Source organism: Bos grunniens, chromosome 8, assembly GCF_055505025.1.
Source record: "Bos grunniens cultivar Pamir isolate PY7600 chromosome 8, Bosgru_T2T1.0, whole genome shotgun sequence".
In the NCBI taxonomy this organism is placed as follows: Eukaryota; Metazoa; Chordata; class Mammalia; order Artiodactyla; family Bovidae; genus Bos; species Bos grunniens.
Genome location: NC_141172.1, coordinates 50907081 through 50928660, shown reverse-complemented (window position 1 = coordinate 50928660; position 21580 = coordinate 50907081). Strand labels below are relative to the sequence as shown.

Here is a 21580-nt window from a genome sequence, read left to right as displayed (position 1 = left end):
AACTTTCAAGGCACTTTAGTGGTCTTTGAATCCAGAGGCTTTGGAGAAAGTATCTTTCTTTAGTTATCAGTGTGCCCACACTTTGCAAGGAAACGTCAAGTCCAAGGGCTCTTGAAGAAGCACCATCCTGTAGTTTAGGTGCTACTTATAAACTTGACGTACACATATGGCGAGTAATCAATGAACTCTGATTTGGGGTGTCATTTTTGCAAGTGTTTCCTGGTGTATAGGGTACCACAGTCTCTATTTTCTGACCATGTTTGCCATCACCTACAAGGGCACCACAGATAAGTTAGTATGTGGGCTTCTAAAACCTTTGGTTTTATACAATGCAGTATATATATATATCATAATGTCATGGTTAATATTTTCAAAGTTTTCTTTCTTCTTTCCCTTGCAAAGTAATCCCATGTGATGAAGTAAATTGTATCCAAGAATTTTGCTCAGAAAAAAAAAATACACAGTGTCTAAGATTTTGCTCAGAAAAAAATACACAATGTCTAAGTGCAAGTCGGATGAATAATGTAAATGGATGAAGTGAGCTGGGGAGCTCCAACCCCAGAGTTTCAGATTCAGTCGTGCCTTGGGGGAGAGAGCCAAGAATCTGCATTTTTGACAAGTTCTTGGATTGTACTCATGGTGCTGGTCTAGGGAATTTACTTTGAAAACTTCTCAAAAAACTGGTGGTCTAGGTTACTGTGGAACTTGCTAAATGACTCCTACCTAAGTCATATAGGTGGTGCAAACCAGTGTCTCAGAGATCTTCCTTAGAGCAGTGGTTACTGTGTCAGTCCTGAGGGTGACCGAGTAGTAGCACACAACGTGCTCCCCGGGGGGCGTGATGCTGGTATCCATGTCTGGGAGAGCTGAAGGCCTGCAAACACTGCTAGGGGTTCTTCCTCTCTCCACCCAGAACGATGTCACAGCTCATTCCTGGGGTGGCATTGGTTTGTCAGACTTCTTCTGTTTCCATAGCTGGAATCAGCCCTACATGGAGGACTGGCATTTCAATCCTGGGTTTGGTGGAAACCGGGGTGGGGACAAGGCATCCTGAGTATGTGTTGCTTGCAATCTTCCACCTCATCCCTGAAAGTCTGTGTCATTTGCATCTGCTTGGAAACAGAATGGAATTCAGGCCAACCACACAAGAAGGTCGCCTTGTTCTTGGATCCTCAGCCCCTCAGGTTCTGGTCACCCTACCCAGCACAATGGCGTGAATAATACTTTTGGCCACTGCAGTGTGTGGAGTCCCAGCCCTAAAAAAGACACGCACACACATCTGGCTGTCCACGTCAGAATAGATCTCCCGCACCACAACCTGGAATGGGAAGCCTGTGCTCTTACGCCAGACGTTCAGCTGATGGCACTAATGCTAGCTGGGAAATCCTGACCCCACCCTGGCTGTGGTCTCTGAGCTAGAGGATTTGTCAAGGAATAATTTGGATGTGGCTAGTTAAAAAAAAAGAAACATGAGAAAAACCTCCCTTTATGAAAAAACTATATAAGAGCTTTCTGAGGTTTTTAAACAAGTGAACTACTCTGTTCTTCACTAAGAAGGAGAATGGGGCATGTTTATTTGTGAAGGTTCATTTTCTTGCTAAATTAAGAAAAAGATGGAAAGCACATCATCGTTTTATTTGTTGTGGGAAGAGATGACAGATTGGCTTTGGGGGCAATTATTTCTCTTGAGAGAGTGATCTAATACTGTCAATGGTTGGAACCTTTTAAAACCGTTCAGAAACTTGAGTGGGTGTGGCAGTGAAGCAAAGTGTGTAGTGCTGCCATGTTGATGTAGGGGAAGGGCTGTCTGCATTTACTTGAGAGCCTGAGTTTAAGACAGCCCTAAGCAAATAATTGTGCTTTAAGCCACCTCCCTCTATCCCTACCTTGAAGAAAGCACACGTGACATACACAGTTTTTGTAAGAACATAATTCTTTATAAAGATTGAATGATAAGGAAACTAGTTGTGTTTGAGTGAAGGACGGAATTACATCATCTCCTGCAAACTCCCCCACCCCAACTTCCTTAAGAAAAATTGTTAAGGAACTTGAAGAAAAGTCCCATCTCAAGTGACACAGATTCCCACAGATACCAACAGATCTCCCCTAGTGGAGGAAAAGAGATTATCTTAGTCTGGGCTTCATGGGGCTGATGACAATTTTCTTTAAAGCCAACTCCAGCCATCTCTGGGACACCAGTCATCCAGTTTGTGGATTTCTGAGATACCCAAGCAAGCTTATCTGTACTTGGGGAAGCCCTACTGTCCCCAGGTCACATATGCTCTTGGCCCTTTCATTAGCAGTGAACCATTCTGAGTCCCACAGGCCTCATGGAAAGGAAGAAGGTGTAAAACCAAATGCTGGAAGAGCTGCTGGAGGTGAAGTTCTCAACATTGGCACTAAATTTTCCAGAGACCCCAGTGTGTGTGTGTGTAGAGAGAGAGAGAGAGAGAGAGAGAAGTGAACTGAAACAGAAAAGATGCAAGTTAGGGTTAGCTGGACCTCCCTGTTGACTGTTGGTTTGCCTAACTAAAACCGTCACAAGAGTATTTACTGTAATTTCTTGGTAATGTTGTAACAGAATTAAATCTGACAAAAGGGTTTTTTCCCCCTGAGTTCTCGAAACAGATCAAATAAAACATTTGAGGGTGGGTCAGAAAACTTTTACATGTTTTTAATTAGTTCATGGGCTCTGCAATTCCTCAGGACTGGGTTGGGAAATTATCTTGGGCAGTGAGGACCATGACATTATAGAGCGATTGAATTGGGCAGAAAGTTCATTCGGATTTTTCCGTACGATATTATGGAAAAACCCAAACAAACATTTTGGCCAACCTGATACATGTTATATAGCCATGACAAAGACTGTACCCCACGTTTTAAATCATCTCGAAGGAGCAAAATAAACCCAAAGGTTTGTAGAAAATGTAATGGCAACCCAGTCCAGTATTCTTGCCTGGGAAATCCCATGGACAGAGGATCCTGGTGGGCTGTGTATGGTCCCTGGGGTCACAAAAGTCAGACTCAACAAGTGACTAAACCGCCACCACCACCAAAGGGAAAACTAGAAGATAAAGAAAGGGCTTTTCAATTTCCTGTAAAACAACTTCAGAGTTAAATGATTTAAAAAATTTTTATTATGGAAAAACTTAAACATGTAAAATAAACAATACATAACAGAAACCACCACCCCCACCACCACTCAGGTACTCATCTTTCAGCTTCACCAATTATCAGCACATGCGCAATCTTATTTCACCTACATTCCCACTGATTTTCTTCTCTCTCATATTAGGAAAACCTCTAAGTTAACATTTCTTTCCCAGATAAAAACTCCTTTAGGGATGACCTTTATTCTGTCAGTACTACAGATCCTCCCAAAGCGTAAGATTAGAAAGAAACCCAGAGGGCCCTTTAGTCCTGTTTGTCCCGTTTGCCCCACCTTACTGCTACCCCATGTCCATTTTCTGCCAGTCTCTGGCCTGCTGTGCCTACTAGTGCCCACTAGAGACTGCATTCCTAAGCTCACTTTCCTCACTTGTAGGTGGTGTTTTCCTTTGGGATTCAGATGTTTCAGACAAAGAAAGGAAACACCAGCAGGAGATCTGAGGATGGGAGGAGAGAGGTTATGGTAATTATTCCTTCTGGAGCCACAGCGTAGGTTCCTCCTTGCATGTTTCTGGAGTGGTTATGTCCCCTCCAGCTCCAGTTTCTATCAAGCCTCTTTTCTTCTAAGGCTACAGGTTTTGCTTCAGGCCTAGGGTGTAAAAGCTGTCCCAGTGTTCTGGTCCCTGAGTGCATCAGCCCTTGACTTTGACCCACCACCCCCAAGTCACCTATTAAAAAAAAAATGGAGTTTGCACCTAACTCAAAACTGGACATAAAGCAGGTGCTGAAGATTGCCTTGAATAGACCTGATTCCAGTAAAGGAAATACTTTGGAGAACACCTAAAGAAAATACCTTGCTGCCCTTTTGAGAACAAACAAGTCAATGACTATATTTTTCAAAATAGTTTCTGAGATCTACACACTTGCTTTTCTGTCTTCAAAAGCTAAACCATGGGCTGCTGAAGCCAGACTATCCACATGGCCCAGGAGACCTCTGATCTTGTACCAATGAGCTTAGACTTTTAAAAATGGCCATTGATGGTAGTTGAACTTTTTTTCACTCCTGGTGAGCCTGGGACAGTCATGACTTCTGCAGTGTACACTGGATGATGGTAGCTGCCTTATTAAACAAATACTAACAAGTTCCCTTAGTTCAAAGATGTCCAAACATGGTGTAGGGTTTGATTGTTGATATGGTGAGGACTTAAAGGAGAAACAGGAGAAACAGAATGTATTTCCAAAATGGTGTCTGTGTCTAATAATATGCCTCAAAGCTGACTTAACACAAATTCAAGAGTCATAGGTATCTTAAAGAGACATTTAGAAAATGTTATCACAGCATTAAGAATTCCTAGTAAGACACTTCTTTTGTTTCCTTCTTTACCTCCTTCCCTCCTTTCTTTCTTTCTTTCTCCCCCTTTTCTTTCTTTCCCTCCCTCCCTCTCTCCTTCTTTCCCTCCCTCCCTCCCTCCCTCCCTCTTTCTTTCTTTTCTTCTTTCTGAGGGAGTTATTTGGAGAGCCAAGCTCATGATGTTAGTTATATACTTTATCAGGTTTGGTAAAACATATATTTATTGATTTATTACTGTGTGCTGATCACTAGAGAATAAAGAGACAAAGACACAACAGTTCATGCTCAGGGTATTAGATCCAGATAAAGAATTAGATGAAATAACTTTTTTTTAAATTTTAATTTTTATTTTATTTTATTTTTTAACTTTACAATATTGTATTGGTTTTGCCATATGTCAAAATGAATCCACCACAGGTATACATGTGTTCCCCATCCTGAACCCTCCACCCTCCTCCCTCCCCATACCATCCCTCTGGGTCATCCCAGTGCACCAGCCCCAAGCATCCAGTATCGTGCATCGAACCTGGACTGGCAACTCGTTTCATATATGATATTATACATGTTTCAATGCCATTCTCCCAAATCATCCCACCCTCTCCCTTTCCCACAGAGTCCATAAGACTGTTCTATACATCAGTGTCTCTTTTGCTGTCTCGTATACAGGGTTATTGTTACCATCTTTTTAAATTCCATATATATGCGTTAGTATACTATAATGGTGTTTTTCTTTCTGGCTTACTTCACTCTGTATAATAGGCTCCAGTTTCATCCACCTCATTAGAACTGATTCAAATGTATTCTTTTTAATGGCCGAGTAATACTCCATTGTGTATATGTACCACAGCTTTCTTATCCATTCATCTGCTGATGGACATCTAGGTTGCTTCCATGTCCTGGCTATTATAAACAGTGCTGTGATGAAGATTGGGGTACACGTGTCTCTTTCAATTCTGGTTTCCTCAGTGGGATTGCTGGATCATAAGGCAGTTCTATTTCCAGGTTTTAAAGGAATCTCCACACTGTTTTCCATAGTGGCTGTATTAGTTTGCATTCCCACCAACAGTGTAAGAGGGTTCCCTTTTCTCCACACCCTCTCCAGCATTTATTGCTTGTAGACTTTTGGATCCCAGCCATTCTGACCGGTGTGAGATGATACCTCATTGTGGTTTTGATTTGCATTTCTCTGATAATGAGTGATGTTGAGCATCTTTTCATGTGTTCGTTAGCCATCTGTATGTCTTCTTTGGAGAAATGTCTATTTAGTTCTTTGGCCCATTTTTTGATTGGGTCATTTATTTTTCTGGAATTGAGCTGTAGGAGTTGCTTGTATATTTTTGAGATTAGTTGTTTGTCCATTGCTTCATTTGCTATTATTTTCTCCCATTCTGAAGGCTGTCTTTTCACCTTGCTTATAGTTTCCTTTGTTGTGCAGAAGCTTTTAAGTTTAATTAGGTCCCATTTGTTTATTTTTGCTTTTATTTCCAATATTCTTGGAGGTGGGTCATAGAGGATCCTGCTGTGATGTATGTCAGAGAGTGTTTTGCCTATGTTTTCCTCTAGGAGTTTTATAGTTTCTGGTCTTACGTTTAGATCTTTAATCCATTTTGAGTTTATTTTTGTGCATGGTATTAGAAAGTGTTCTAGTTTCATTCTTTTACAAGTGGTTGACCAGTTTTCCCAGCACCACTTGTTGAAGAGACTGTCTTTAATCCATTGTATATTCTTGCCTCCTTTGTCAAAGATAAGGTGTCCATATGTGTGTGGATTTATCCCTGGGCTTTCTATTTTGTTCCATTGATCTATAGTTCTGTCTTTGTGCCAGTACCATACTGTCTTGATGACGGGATTTCTGTGTGTTGATTTTATATCCTGCAACTTTACTATATTCATTGATTAGTTCTAGTAATTTTCTGGTGGATTCTTTAGGGTTTTCTATGTAGAGGATCATGTAAACTTCCAAACTCATTCTATGAGGCCACCATCACCCTAATACCAAAACCTGACAAAGATGCCACAAAAAAAGAAAACTACAGGCCAATATCACTGATGAACATAGATGCAAAAATCCTTAACAAAATTCTAGCAATCAGAATCCAACAACACATTAAAAAGATCATACACCATGACCAAGTAGGCTTTATCCCAGGGATGCAAGGATTCTTCAATATCCGCAAATCAATCAATGTAATACACCACATTAACAAATTGAAAAATTAAAGTCATATGATTATCTCAATAGATGCAGAGAAAGCCTTTGACAAAATTCAACATCCATTTATGATAAAAACTCTCCAGAAAGCAGGAATAGAAGGAACATACCTCAACATAATAAAAGCTATATATGACAAACCCACAGCAAACATTATCCTCAATGGTGAAAAATTGAAAACATTTCCTCTAAAGTCAGGAACAAGACAAGGGTGCCCACTTTCACCATTACTATTCAACATAGTTTTGGAAGTTTTGGCCACAGCAATCAGAGCAGAAAAAGAAATAAAAGGAATCCAAATTGGAAAAGAAGAAGAAATAACTCTTGTGCATGGCAGAGGGGATGTCCATGCTAGAGATTTACTTGCCACTGGAGCAGCCTCATTATATTGATCTTGGGAGAGACCCTGCTTCCTTTGCATTTATCAGAGCAGTGATGAGACCAACAAATATTACATACTAGAATTTATTAATAGAGGAATATTGATTAAAAAATACAGTGTGCTCCCAACTCTCTTCACTAGAGATTCTCAGTGATTAGCAAAGATGCTTGTCCCATTCAGAGATTTGCTATTTCCTCATTCGTTCAGTTATCAAACATTGACTGAGTGCCTACTATTTTCTTAGCACTGTGATAGATAATTGAGGTACAAAGATGAGTATTTTAAGGGGCTTACAGTCTAACAAATAGATTTGTGAATCAGTGTCTTAAAATGTCACAAGTGCAATTATGGAAGTTTGTACAGAGTATAGGGGACATAAAGGTGAGGTTTAATTCTATTGGAAAGAGGTAACAAATGCTTTCATAGAACAGTTCACCCTTGAATTGACTCTAGAAATGTGAGTAGATATTTTATCAGCAGATGGAGATGATGGTTGAAGGATGGGTGTGCAGAAAGGGATGAGATTCTAGGCATCAAAGCCATCACCACCTTCATTGATCAGAAGGCTTATCTAGTGTCCAGGGAACCTATTCTTATGGTGGTTATGGGGTATCATGGCAAGAGGATGCAACAGAAGTGAGCTGTGGCCAGACCACGGTGGTTTTCTATGTCAGGGGAAGGAATCTGATTCTTTTTTTTTGTATGCTCAAGGGGTGCCTCCAGGTGGTAAGTACCTCTTCCTCCATCCTGCCTCTCATGAGCTTGCAACCCCAGGAGCTACTGAGAAAGGTCGCTCACCTCGTGACAGGGCAGCCTGTGCAGTCTTCCTGGGTTGGTCCTTGGCACTGGATACACGAGGCTTCGCAGATCTGGCAGTGGCCATGCTCATCGATGTATTCTCCTGGGGAACAAAATCTAGCTGTTTATCTTATTTCTACATGAGAGCAACCAGATCCCTCTGTGGCTATGAAAAAACAGTGGAGACAATTCAGAGAGAAGAGACATTGAATGACTCAGCAACCAGTCCTAAATCCTGACTTACGTTGCTGTTGTTCAGTTGCTAAGTCACGTCCGACTCTTGGCAACACTGTGAACTGGAGCATGCCAGGCTTCCCTGTCCTTCACTATCTCCCTGAGTTTGCTCAAACTCATGTCCATTGAGTCAGTGATGCCATCCAACTGTCTCATCCTCTGTTGTCCCCTTCTCCTCCTGCCTTCTATCTTTCCCAGTATCAGAGTCTTTCCCAATGAGTCAGCTCTTCACATCAGGTGGCCAAAGTATTGGAGCTTCAACTTCAGCACCAGTCCTTCCAATGAATATTAAGAGTTGATTTCCTTTATAGTTACAACTATTACTTTCCCACGGGTCCCAGAAGTTAGAACGTCAGAAAGTTACGAGGCAGTGACATTATTCTGAATCTAGTCAACATGTGTTATAGATGTGTTATATAAGTGTTATATGTGTTATATAAGTAGAAAGAGGCTGGGGTGGGGTGTCCTACAGGACCCCCTTACTGAGTTCCTACTAACTTTCCTGTTAAAACCTGAGGGCTCCTGGCCCACAGAGACCCCGGTTATAATCCTGGTTGAGGTCAAGCCACAGGCATGACCTGCCCAGATCTTGTCCCACTGCTCCAGGGTGAGGGGTTGATTGTGATTACTAGCCAGAAATGCCAATTGAATCTTGGCTGACATTGGACAGATGTGAGCTGCATCTCACCCTGAGAGAGTAACAATAAGGAGATAGCCAGAGAAGTTCATCTTTCCCAAGGAAAAACCCATATGAGGCCTTCCCACATGAACGTTTCATAAAAGTTTAACACACTTGGGGACATTTAAAAATTTTTTCACATGGCAAAGGCAGTGGAGAGAAGCCAGCTTTATTGCTGGTGATAATCCAATAATGGGTCTCCATTCATTGAATTCAACCCTTTATCCACACTACATTGTCATTGTCTTAAAAAGAAAAAAAAAAGTGGAAAAATGTCTCAGTCATATCCAAAGACCCACTTTGTATGATGTGGAAACTGATTACACCCAGGAAATATAGTTTCAGATTTCAGTCGAGTCACAACCTTCTCTTGCCCCTCTACCTCACTTCCAACTTTCACAGCCCTGTAAGCCTGTTGCATTGTCGGTTTGAGATCCAGCCAGCCAGAAGAGGGATGGGGCAAGACTTGCCCCTGGTTAAGTCAAATGGTCTAACTCAAACTCCAAGGTTCACAGCCTGATTTATTGCAGTTGTCTTGCAAAAAGCCCTGGAAACTTGAACTTTACTGATGAGGAGGGGAGTGAAGTCCACCCCTCTGCCTTTCCCCATAGCTTTACTGAACTAGCAGAATTGGGTAAGGCAGACCTTACTTACATAAATCTTCCACTTGCTAGCACTAAAGCACAGAAGTGAAAATGAAGAGGCAACTAGAATTTGCCTTTACATAGCAGAAAAAGCCTTTTACAGAGACTAAGTCTATTGGTTTTGTTAATTAATGGGGAAGAATATATACTCAGAGCAGAGCAAGAATCTAACAGTGGCCCACCCTGCATATCTTGGATTCTTTTCTTCATTGCCAGGATGCAATGTGGACCAGAAAAGTATAATTTTTAGAATGGGACTATGGTTCTTAGCCCAGGAGTGACTCCCAGAAGTCCTAGCCCCTAAAGAGTGAGGAACCAGAGAGGGCAAAGAACGCAGAGGTTGTTCACTGCGCTAAAAGCCCAAATCTAGTTGAAGCGGAAAACCACTGCTCCCCCCAGGTTCATCTCACCAAGCCAGGCACTCTGGTGTGGGCAGCCTCTGCCTCTGTAGGGAGCAGCACCCTTTACTAATTCACGCAAAAGTGTTAGAATGGACTAGTTGTACTTTTGGTAATCAGCATCCTGAGGCAGAAAAAGCTGGGATTTCTGTCTAGTAGGAGTGGTGGTTTCAAGATGGGGCTGTCTCACTCAATTACAATACAGGCATTGTATTTCTGCAGGCTTCTTTTTATTTACTCAGACTCCCCCATTTCACCTCTTTGTTATTACCCTTGCTGAAATCTCTTCCATTTTTGCTGAGGGAGGCACAGTCAGTTGAGCAGTGTGATTTTCAGCCCAGGCATCAGCAGGATAAAGAGCAGAGGAGGACCCAGGGTGGACCAGGTAGGAAGAAGCAGATCATGCCTGCACGGCCAATGAAAATGATCTGTGTTTAGAGTTAGATGACAGCTATGTGTCTTTCAAAAGATATGTGCTGAGTGCAACAGGAATGGGAGACAGTCACAGAGACTCCTAAACCCAAAGAAAGTGTATTCTAGAGAAATGTAGGATCATGGAGAACACAGCTCACTCATTCATTCATTCCATGGATATTTTTTGAACTTCTGTGTGCCAGGTACTCGGTGAGATTTAGATACACACATTTTAAGAGGCCCTTTTCTTGGGTTTGCAAAGATTTTGCGGTAGAATGATTTGTAAAGAAATAGTTATAATACAAATGCTGGCCACATGCCTTTGACTTTTTGGACAGTCTAGGTTAAAGTCTTAAACAAAAAAGCAAGGGCATATGCTAGACTCTGCTAGACCTAGAGGCAAAGACCATCCCTTTGCCTTGGCACGCATGCATGTAGGAACTGACACAGTGATGTGGGTCTCCCAGCTCCTAGTATCCATCTACCTTAACCTCCATGATATATCAGAGGCAGTGCTAGGGTAGGATTTTAAACTAAGTACACCTTGCTCTGCTAAATCGAATGCTACTTAGCTGGTTCTGAGAGTTATCCCGTATCTATACCCAGAATCTCCTTTGTAATTACAGGTGATGCATGGCTAGGTCAAGCAAGAGTTATCCAGTTATTACTGTGAAAATTTTAAATTCTACTCTGTATCTGATTTGCCTCCTCTTTGGCTTCCGTAAGCCAGTAGGTGGCACTGACAGCTTGGACTTCTACTTCTTGATCTGCTCACCTATTATGGCCTCTGTTGGTGTTCACAGAATGCCAACTTAGATATAATCATCACTTGGAATTGCCCCATCTCGAGTGAGATTTCAAGTACACACTCCAAACACAACCTTCTTATGCCCCACTATGAATCTAGCTTACCGTAGGTGGAGCCCTAGGCCACTTGGTCATCTTTTTCATTCATCTGTCTAGTTCCCTCTTGCATTCCTTATTTGGACTAGGCCAACCTTTCCAAGACCCAAGTCCCACCCATTTTATCTCCACTGTTTCTCAGAATGTGACGTCACTACCTAATTTGCTGTTAAGATACTGAGTATCCCCGGCATCTTTTTTTATTTTCTTTTTCAATGTCAAAATTCCTGTGTTATTGACTGTTCACTTGTCCCCTGTCTTTGAGGAAGTTAATTTTTTTTTTCCTGGCCATTGTCAACTCTCCATCTAATGCTTTTAGTCTTTCCTCAGGGTATTTCCCCACCAGTCTTTCTTTAATGTTTTCTTCACGTCTTCATCCTCTGATCTGTAAAAGTTCTCCCCAACTTAAAACCTTCCCAAGCATTTTTCTTCCCTAATAAGTGACTCTTTAAGCCTTTTCCCTCCTACCATTTGGAAACTAAATGGAGAAAACCTCATATTATGTAAGAGTCAGCATAGGACAGCTAAACTGTTCATCTCTCTCCTGTCTGCACACCTCTTAACTTGAGAGCAAGTTCTGGCTTTGGAACAGATGAGAAGAGAGGAACCTGCCCCATTTCTCATATTTATGTAGATGTCTGATTAGTTACATAAACTACTACCCCAAGCCCTTGGAGGCACAAAAGTTCCACTGCACATTTGAAACCAAAAAAAAAAAAAAAATCCCAGATTCCAACAACGTACTTTTTTTTTTTTTTTGATTGTTGGAACAATAAATTCTTGTCATCTGTCTTCATTGCACAATGAAGCTGAATGTTTATGACAGGCGTGATATACAAAATTCTTAGGAAAAATCACTTTTAGCACAGACTTCAGGGGTCAGTATTTTTGTTCTCCACCTCATCCTATAGGCTCTTCCTTCTGGTGTCTTCATTCATTATTATCATGTCCAAATTATCTTTCTTCTGTCATCAGAAAAATTTTCATTCTCCTTTTAGTTTCTTTCTCATCTTCTAATAATTCAAAGGACACTGAGACAGTAGGGTTTCCTGGTTGGGAATGATGTCTCTGCAGACACAGCTTAAAAATTAATACTTGTAAAAGAGGCTTAGTCTGCCCGTTCTACCTGTTGATGACATTGCGGAATGTGTTTGTTTCAACAAGTCTAAGTTATAAATAAACTTTATGAAATCATCCAGAATAGGTGAACATTGATTACATCCTCCACAGATACTAAATTTGGTCGAGACTCACATGATAATATCTTTTAGGCTTACATGGGCCAGAAGAGCTTCATGTCTCCCGTGGAAATGCTATGATTTCTTTTGTACCTTGTAATATTTCTTTAATGATTAGAGCCACATTTATTGTAATATTTAAGCAAATATATAAACTCAGTAAATTAAACATATAAGTAGATTATAATGTGAGTTTAAAACAACTTTTTATCAAGGGTGATTAATTAGAGAAAATCAGGAGGGACACTGGGATAAGAAATCAGTCATTTCGTTTTTGATCCAGTTATTTCAGTGAGCAAACTTCAGTTCAGTTCAGTTCAGTTCAGTTGCTCAGTCATGTCTGACTCCTTGCAACCTAATGAACCGCAGTACGCCAGGCCTCCCTGTCCATCACCAACTCCTGGAGTCCACCCAAACCCATGTCCATTGTGTTGGTGATGCCATCCTCTGTCGTCCCCTTCTTCTTCTGCCCTCGATCTTACCCAGCATTAGGGTCTTTTCAAATGAGTCAGTTCTCTGCATCAGGTGGCCAAAGTATTGGAGTTTCAGCTTCAACATCTGTCCCTCCAATGAACACCCAGGACTGATCTCCTTTAGGATGGACTGGTTGGATCTCCTTGCAGTCCAACGGACTCTCAAGAGTCTTCTCCAACACCACAGTTCAAAAGCATCAGTTCTTCTGCACTCAGCTTTCTCTCTTGGGGTACCTGAATTATCTGTAGACCTCTGTTTAAGTGCCTTAGCACTCAGATACCAGAAACCATAGAATGTGACCTTCCTGAATGTCTCTACAACCAGAAGTGCTAATCAAATACTACTATTTCTCTGCAGGGATGTCAGTAACTAGTTTCCAACTTAAGAAACCACTGTGTGAAGATAGTTTTCATGAAAAAAATCTATATATTTATTGTGTTTCACTAGCTTAAATAAATATGCTCAGTAATACTTTCAACTAGTTGTAAGTTATATACTAATGAAATAGTTCAGGTTTTAAGGCCTCGTTAAGTGTGGAGTTTTATAGCAAGACTCAAAATATGAGGCCATCAACTGAGACTGTAATATCTTCACTTAAAAGTCTACACAATTATTCATCCTTAAAAAGGAAGGAAATTTCTTATACATGCTACAACATGGATGAACCTTGAAGACATATGCTAAGTGAAATATATCAGTCACAAAAGGACAAATATCATATGATTCCATTTATGCAAGGTACCTAGAGTCATCAACTTCAGAGAAACAGAAAGTAAAAGGGAGGTTGCCAGGAGCTGGGGAAATAGAATGGGGGAGTTAACTCCCTAAAGGGTACAGAATTTCAGCTGGGGAATATGAAAAATTCTTGTGATGTATCCTTGGTGGTAAGGGTTGCACTACAGTGTGCATAGTAATTAATGTTGTAGGTCTATACATTAATAATGGTTAAAAAGGTAAATTTTATTTTTAAACTTTTCATTTTGTATTGGGGCATAGCCAATTAACAATGTTGTGATAGTTTCAGGTGGACAGTGAAGGGACTCAGCCATACAGATACATGTATCCATTCTCCCTGAAACTTCCCTCCCTGTCCAGGCTGCCACATAACCTGGAGCAGAGTTCCCTGTGCTATACAGTGGGTCTTTGTTGGTTATTAAAATGGTAAATTTTATATTATATACATTTTGCCATACACACGAAGTCTACACAATGAGTTTATTTCTTAGCAGGGCAATACTTAATTTTAACCAAAATCTCAGAATTATCAGCCTGTGGAGATGCATTTGAAAAGCACCAGCCATCTTGGAGAGCTAGTTTGTTTCAGAGTCTTGGGAGACCTCTTATACTCATGGAGATAAGTGAGGAAGTGGATAAAGCTTGTGACAGTGGAGAAAGCTGGCAGCTGGCACACTGTTTCCTTTGCATTAGGATTTACAAAGATAGAGTGAACATCAAGCGACTCAAAGGAGAGGTGTTTCCACAGCCTGGAGGTGTCTGGGGCTGCTGCTGCTCTCTCCTGTCCTGCCAATGATTCCCGCTTTTACTCCTCCACAGGCTTTTCTAATTGATGAAACTTATCTTTGCTGATCTCATTGCATTTTCATTTTCAGGCGCTAGTGTTCTGTGTGGTTTGTGCAGATGCTCTGAAAGGCTAGTCTGGCACCCACCCCCCACATATCCTGGCACTCCTGCAAAAAGGATAGATCATAAAGTGTGGATCTAACACACTGCAAATGTTGTTTCCCTCTACCTGCATGCTGAATGAAGAGTAAGGAATCAAGAGTTGATCCTTTGAGTTTTTCCACTGTTGTTGTTTGGACCCTGACCACAGGCTTCTTTAAAAAAAAATGTATCCAGTGTATGCACCCCAGTGTTCATTGCAGCACTACTTACAATAGGTAAATAGTCCAGGGCATTTAGGTTGCTTCCAGGTCATTGAAGCAACCTAAATGTCCATCAACAGAGGAATGGATAAAGAAGATGTGGTACATATATACAATGGAATATTACTCAGCTATGAAAAGGAATGACAACTGTTTCATTTGCAGAGACATGGATAGACCTAAAGACTGTCATACAGAGTGAAATCAGAAAGGGAAAAACAAGCATCATATAATACCACTTATGTGTAGAATCTAGAAAAATGATACAGATGAACTTGTTTGCAAAGCAGAAATAGAGACACAGATGTAGAGAACAAATATCCAGATACCAAGTGGGGAAGGGGATGGATGGGATGAATTAGGAAATTTGGATTGACATATATACACTGCTTTGTATTATATAAAATAGATAACTAGTGAGAACCTAAAAAAAATTTATCCAGTGTGAAGTCTTGGCCAACATACCTGAATAGAGTGGTGATGTAGCAATCACACAAACTCCCATTCACTGACACCTACCATGTTAGAAATAGTGTTCTAAGCCAATAATGTTTAAGGCAAACAATAGTTTGTTTTATAAATGAGAAACTGAGGCTCAGAGGGTTGAAAAATTTGCATAAATTCATTCAACTAGGTCAGTCACAGTGTTGGGTTGTGACTCAGATGTGTCTGTGCCCATGCTCTTTCTGCAAGATTTCCCTGGTACAAATTCATTTCCACTTTTGGAGTTCCAAGTAGCTTTGCTATTTATGAAGAGAAAGAACGGAGCACATGCCTGCTCTAAACCACTTGATGAGGTAAGGGTATCAAAAAGGAATTCACTGTGTAAACAAATGAACTTTGAGCAGGCATGGTGCACTAAGCAGATTTACTCAGTGACTGAATATGCCCTCCACATTTATTTTCTCTGATACAATAGCCACCATTTATTAAAAGACAATTCTGTTTATTGAATAGAGATCTTACAGACAGCTTATTCTGTCCACTAGGATAGAAGCTTTTAAGGGAAACCCCCACTTTTTAAAAAATGAATAAAATAATTGATTGGAGCTCTGCAAAGGGATTTTTCTACACTTAACTGCTGTCCAAAACCAAAATAAACTACCTCCTAAGAAATAGCTTACAATCAGAATTATAGTAACCTTTCTCTGGTCCCTCAATTTATATGAAAATTTAGTATAGATCGACTGGTTCCTGTATATCTTTTTCTCAATTAAGAGAATTTTGCATAGCCTTTATGTTAGTGAAAAATCACTCTTAAGTCTTAGTCAGGGAAGCTGAAATTAAAGACACTGAACAGTTGATTCTAGAATCAGGCACAAGAGAACACAAGAGGCATGAGTATGATTATTATCTGTAATTAAACAAAATAAATGTACAGAGCCTATTGTTAAATCTGTGGATGAGGGAAACTGTGAGCACTTTCCCACAAGCAGGGTTCAGTGGGTAGGAGCCATTTTTTCACCCATTGGAGGGGTACAAACTGCTGTAATGCTATCTGCTCTCCCTGTAAGCGAACCTAGGCTCACTGCAGGTTCTTCTGGGCACTCCATCCCTCTCTTCCTCGGAGGTAAGGTTTTATCCCCCAGTGTTCAGTGTTCCCATCGTTTGTACCAGAGAGACCACTCATGGGAGAAACCGTACAGATTCGGATATGTTCATGGTAAGGGGTTATGTGAGGTTCAGTACCCAGTGCTGGAAGTAAGGGACCATAATTTGGGAGAATGACTTGTTTACCTTTTGGAAAACATGGCTGATTTCCTGGGGCAGGTCACGCTTGGGTGACGCTTGTTGAGACAACCAGTGACCTGAGAGGAGAGGTTGCTGACTAGAGCTTCCTATAAGCCCGAGAGTGATCATGGGCGCTGTGAGGCCTTGAGGACTGTATCATTTCCCTGCACCTCAGACCCGATGAAGATGGCAGGTGAAACTATCAGGGCTGTGGCCCACAGAGCTTTCCTGACACTTTTGAACTAAACTAGCCCATGAATTGGTTGAACCCAAAGTCTTTCCCAAGGATCTAATACAATCTAAATGTGTTCTGTGATGGTGGGAGTCCTGAACACAAGCACAAGATGAGACTTGTTATCATCCACTTTCTTTGCTAGAGTGACCCAGAGAGCCTCCCTAAATAACCACTTTTATTGGTTGTTGGTTATTTTATTGGTTAAAAAACTTGCTCTTTCTTTTTTTTTTTTTTTTTTTAAACATAAGTTGGTGCAGCCATTGTGGAAAACAGTATGGAAGTTTCTCAAAAAGCTGAAAAATAGGATTACCATATGACCCTGCAATTTCACTCCCGAGTACCTATCCAAAAAAACCCCTAAATGCCAATGTGAATAGATAGTGCAGCCCAGTGTTCATAGCAGCATTGTTTACAATTGCCAAGATATGGAAGTAACCTAAGTGTCCATCAACAGATGATTGGATACATGGGATATATATGTGTGTGTGTATAAAACACTACTACTATTCCTTAAAAAAGAATAAAATTTTACCATTTTCAACAACATGGATGGACCAGGAGGTTATTATACTAAGTGAAATAAGTCAGAAAGACAAGTACTGTATGATATCTCTTGTATGTGGAATCTAAACTAGTGACTATAACAAAAAAGAAACAGACTCATGGATACAGAGAGCAAACTAGTGGTTACCAGTGGAAGCGGGAGGGGCAGTACAGTGGTGGGAGAGTGGGTGTTACAAACTACTGGATGCAAGATAGGCTCAAGGATGTATTTTACAACATGGGGACTATAGCCAATATTTTGTAATAGCTGTAAATGCAAAGTCACCTTTAAAAATTATATAAAAATTTTTTAAAAATTAAAAAATAAGATGAACATAAAAGCCCAAACCCATGCTCTTAAGCCCATCAAGGCACCACTACTGTCCCTTCCCCAATGCCAGTGCCCCTGGGAAGGAACATCCTCAAATTATCCTTCTAATCTTGCTCTGCAGTAACACATCCAGCGTACTGTCTTTGTCTTTCCTCTTCCTCTCTTAATCTTTCCTCTCCCTTCCTTAATCTTTCCTTTTCCTTCCTTAATATTTCCTCTCCCTTCCTTAGCCTTTCTGCAAGCCCTGCCTGCTAACTCTAAGTTGCAGACTAATTGCTAATTAAGAGAAAGAGAAGCTCCTGGAAAGAGAAAGAAGTTGCCTTCCAAGGCCTAGGGCTCTATCTGCACCTGAGCTGGTAATTGACAACTTAGTCTTTCATTGGGTCATCATTAACTCTCCCCATCCTCAGGCAGGGGATGCTGCCTTCTAAGAGATGGTTTGGTTTGCCTAGTGACAGGTCTGAGTGGAGCATGGCACCCAGCACACCTCAGTCCCTTAGTGACCAGGGAAGCATTTGATGAGTCAGGCTGCCATATGTTTTGTTGAGAGTAACCAGATTGTGCTTTTGAAAAGACTCAAGTATGGAAATAAGACAGGGAACCAAAGTCTGCCTTGTGCCTACAGTGGAGTGCCAGCCTAGGAGGAATAATTGTCTTGGGTAAATGCACAAATTTCAGAGTTATCCCCACCACCTGGGTTTGATTTTGGCTTCCTTCTCCAGCTGCCTGACATTAATCAAGTCACATATTTCCCTGACATTCCTCTTCTGTGTACTGTGTATTGTGGATAATATTTTCTTTCTCACAGAATGTGGTGGGGATCAAATGAGAAAACGGACCTGAAAGTGCCTTGCATAGTGGATAAAAGAATGGTAGCTGCAGTTATCATGTACTTTGGTGTGTTATCTCATTAAATGTCAAATTAATAAGGTAGGGTGAAGTGAAAGTGTTAGTCGCTCAGTTGTGTCCGACTCTTTGCGACCCCATGGACTGTAGCCTGCCTGGCTCCTCTGTCCATGGCCTTCTCCAGGGAAGAATACTGGAGTAGGTAGCCACTCTTTTCTCCAGGGGATCTTCTTGACCCAGAGATTGAACTCGAGTCTGCATTGCAGGCACATTCTTTACTGTGTGAGCCAGGGTAGGAGCTATCAACTTAATTGGGAATTTAAGCATCAAAATGTTAATTCTCTGACCATCACTCATATATCCTGGTCTCACTAGATCCCAAGTTGTGCCTTCTTCACTACCCTTGAGGGGACTTGAACGTATTGCCTGCATAGGCCCGTGGCAATGAGGCAACTGAAATTAGCAACCTGTATAACTAGAACATTCCCTTCTCAAAGCAATTCAGCTGCAAGATACAACTTGCACACCTCACGTACCTCATGAAGGCAAGGTCATCTTCATACATAATTAGCAGCCCCTTGGAGCCAGCCTCCCTCTATCAGAGCAGCAGCTTTCCCTGAATTTAGCTGTGGAAACTTCTGAGGCCGTGACTATGCCCTTCTCAGCCTGCTGAGGTAGAAGTTTGGGAAGGCACACGAGGCTTTTTCCAAGTGGAGTCTCACTAAGTCAGGCACAGAGCGTGGGATTCTGCGCCGCATGCTGGGGTGGGCACTGCTCTTGGACAGCCCGCTTCTCCTTTAGGTGAGAGGCCCAGGACAGGCCCTAGCTTCTTTCCTTGGCTGTCATTGGGACAGATTACAGTGTTCCCTCTCTGTCTCAGTGACGCTGGCACACATAAGCAGACGACAGTGGAAGTGGGGGCGGTGTTGTAGGTTATGAGTGTTGTGTGCTCCGTGTGTGGCCAGGGGGATGGGTGGGGGAGTTCGTGTTGTGAGGCAAGGGGCCTCAGACTCCCTGGGTGTCAGAGGGAAGAGTCTCAGGTGTGTCCCTGCCCACCAGCCTCCTTCTGCATGGTTTGTATCTGATTAGAGCTTTAGGCTCTGCCCAGAGCATGGGATCCAGGACTAGAAGCTCACTTGGCACCACCATAGAATGCCCTAGCCTCCCTCTCCACTCTTCAGGATTCCTCTCTTTCCCATTGAGCCCCTGGATGACCATGCACTGGCCTTTCCTCACTGAGAGAGGAGAGAGGCTGGAACAGGTGAAGTGCTTGTATATGTTGGAACCAGCTGTCCTAGCTGTGAATCCCAGGGCTCTCTCCTGTGTAAACTTGCACATGTGCTGGAACTTCTCCCCTGGGCCTGACCGCCATTCTTCACAGCCAAGCCCACCTCAAAGCAGACCCTTAGCATCTCCCCAGGGGCCACTGCATCTTCCTGCTTTACTTACATCATTGTCCCGGCTAGGGGAGGGGCTCTTCAGCATCACTGTTGGGGAACAGACCCCATGGTAGGGGGTCCTGTGCCCTCTGGGACCAGCCCCTGGCCCCAGGTCTGCAGCCAGCAGGCGGAGAGGTGGGGCTCGTCATCCAGGACTCCAGAAGCCTGGCACTCCCTATAAATTCCCTGAGATCCCCACAGGCAGAGCTGATGAGTCAGGCTCTCCTCCCCTTTTCAAACTTCCTCTGGCGGCTGTCTGACCTGCTTTGACTCCTTTTTCCTTTCAAGGCTGCTCTTAATATTTATCTTAACCAGATTTTACACGGTGCAATGTGCCTGAGGCCCCTAGTCCTCCCAGAGCAGGAGAGGGCCGGTTTCTCTCTCTGCCACTCACTGTTCACCAAAATGGGCAGGGATGGGCTGTGGAAGAGCTGCCTGTGGGCTCGGGAACTTTTGGTTATGCAATCATCGAGTGTAATTTAGGTTGTAATTTCCTAAATATGAATTTGTAAGAGGCCAGCATTTTCTATGGGATAAATACAAGTGCTCACTATGGTAGCATGAATGATGGGCAGGCAGAACTGCTAAGAGGAACAGGGACAGGAGAAGGATGACACGTGTGTTTTGGGGATTAGAAGTCCAGGTCATGGATCAGGTATAAGGGGACCTTTTCTGGGATAGCTGCTGGGTGCTTTCTCGATGGTTCCACATTTAATTCTCAGAGCCAACTTGTAGATGTAAGCACTGCTCTCATTTTGAAGATGAGGAAACTGAGGCTCAGGAAATTTAATCTGTCAAAGATCACTTAATTAGTGATAATCCAAATAGCTCACACTTACTCACTAATGGCCGAATGCTTGGAATTGTCCTGAGCACTTGGCATGTATTAAATCAGTCCTTATAATAATCCCATGGGGAAAGGAGGACTCTGTGTACAGCTGGTATTTTGTTTTTTAAAAATGATCCTAATTTTTCTGTTGAGAAAGTTGAGTCAATGAGATATGAAGTGACCTATTACAGTCACCCAGCTGGTGGCAGAGCTGGGACTTAAACCTAAGAGGTTAGATTCCAAACTCTGCTTCTTTAATCCTGGTTTTGCAGCACTCCTTTCCCCAGAAGACAGTGGAGATGGTATTTATCCCAGGCCCTGCTCACTTCTCATGCGCCTCTTCCACAATACCGGAAATTCGAATAACTGGTGGGGTGTTTGTGTGTGTGTGTGTATGGGGATAAGTTCCGCAATCCTAGGCACCTCAGTTGTGCAACCTGCACTATTCTTTTTTTTTTTTTTCATTTATTTTTAAGTTGGAGTATAATAGCTTTTCAATATTGTGCTCGTTTCTGCTGTACAGCAGCATGAATGAGCTATGCTGCTGCTGCTGTTCAGTTGCTAAGTTGTATAGACTCAAGTGTTCAAAACTTAATGGTTGCCCAGGGCATCCGGTTCTCATCGTACCCCTCCCTGAAGACAGGGCCATTTCTTGTTTAGTTTTGGGTCCTCGTGGCTTTACCGCATCAGTAGAAGATAGTTCCTAGACTTGTTTTGTGTTTTGGGGGGAGAAATTCAATAAATATTTGTTTGTTGTACTGAAATCAGTGACTTGGGCCTGAAAAATATAGGGGAAATGGAGCATATTTCGGGAGGGGAACACTTAGAAAGCAAAGGATTGGGAGACTGGATGAGGCATGTCTCTGTGACTCAGGAAAATGTTTGGATGGACTGAAGCAAAAACTGAG

At 42.0% G+C, this 21580-nt stretch overlaps 1 protein-coding gene across 4 annotated transcripts in view; it reads right to left on the bottom strand.

Annotated features, from left to right (window-relative positions):
- The window catches only part of PCSK5 (proprotein convertase subtilisin/kexin type 5), a 522373-nt gene that overhangs the window by 101289 nt on the left and 399504 nt on the right, over positions 1–21580 (bottom strand). For all 4 annotated transcript variants that reach the window (XM_086415560.1, XM_086415561.1, XM_086415562.1 and 1 more), the window contains one exon: positions 7852–7954. In XM_086415560.1, the coding sequence (XP_086271686.1) occupies positions 7852–7954 (103 nt within the window). The remainder of the gene's footprint in view (positions 1–7851; positions 7955–21580) is intronic.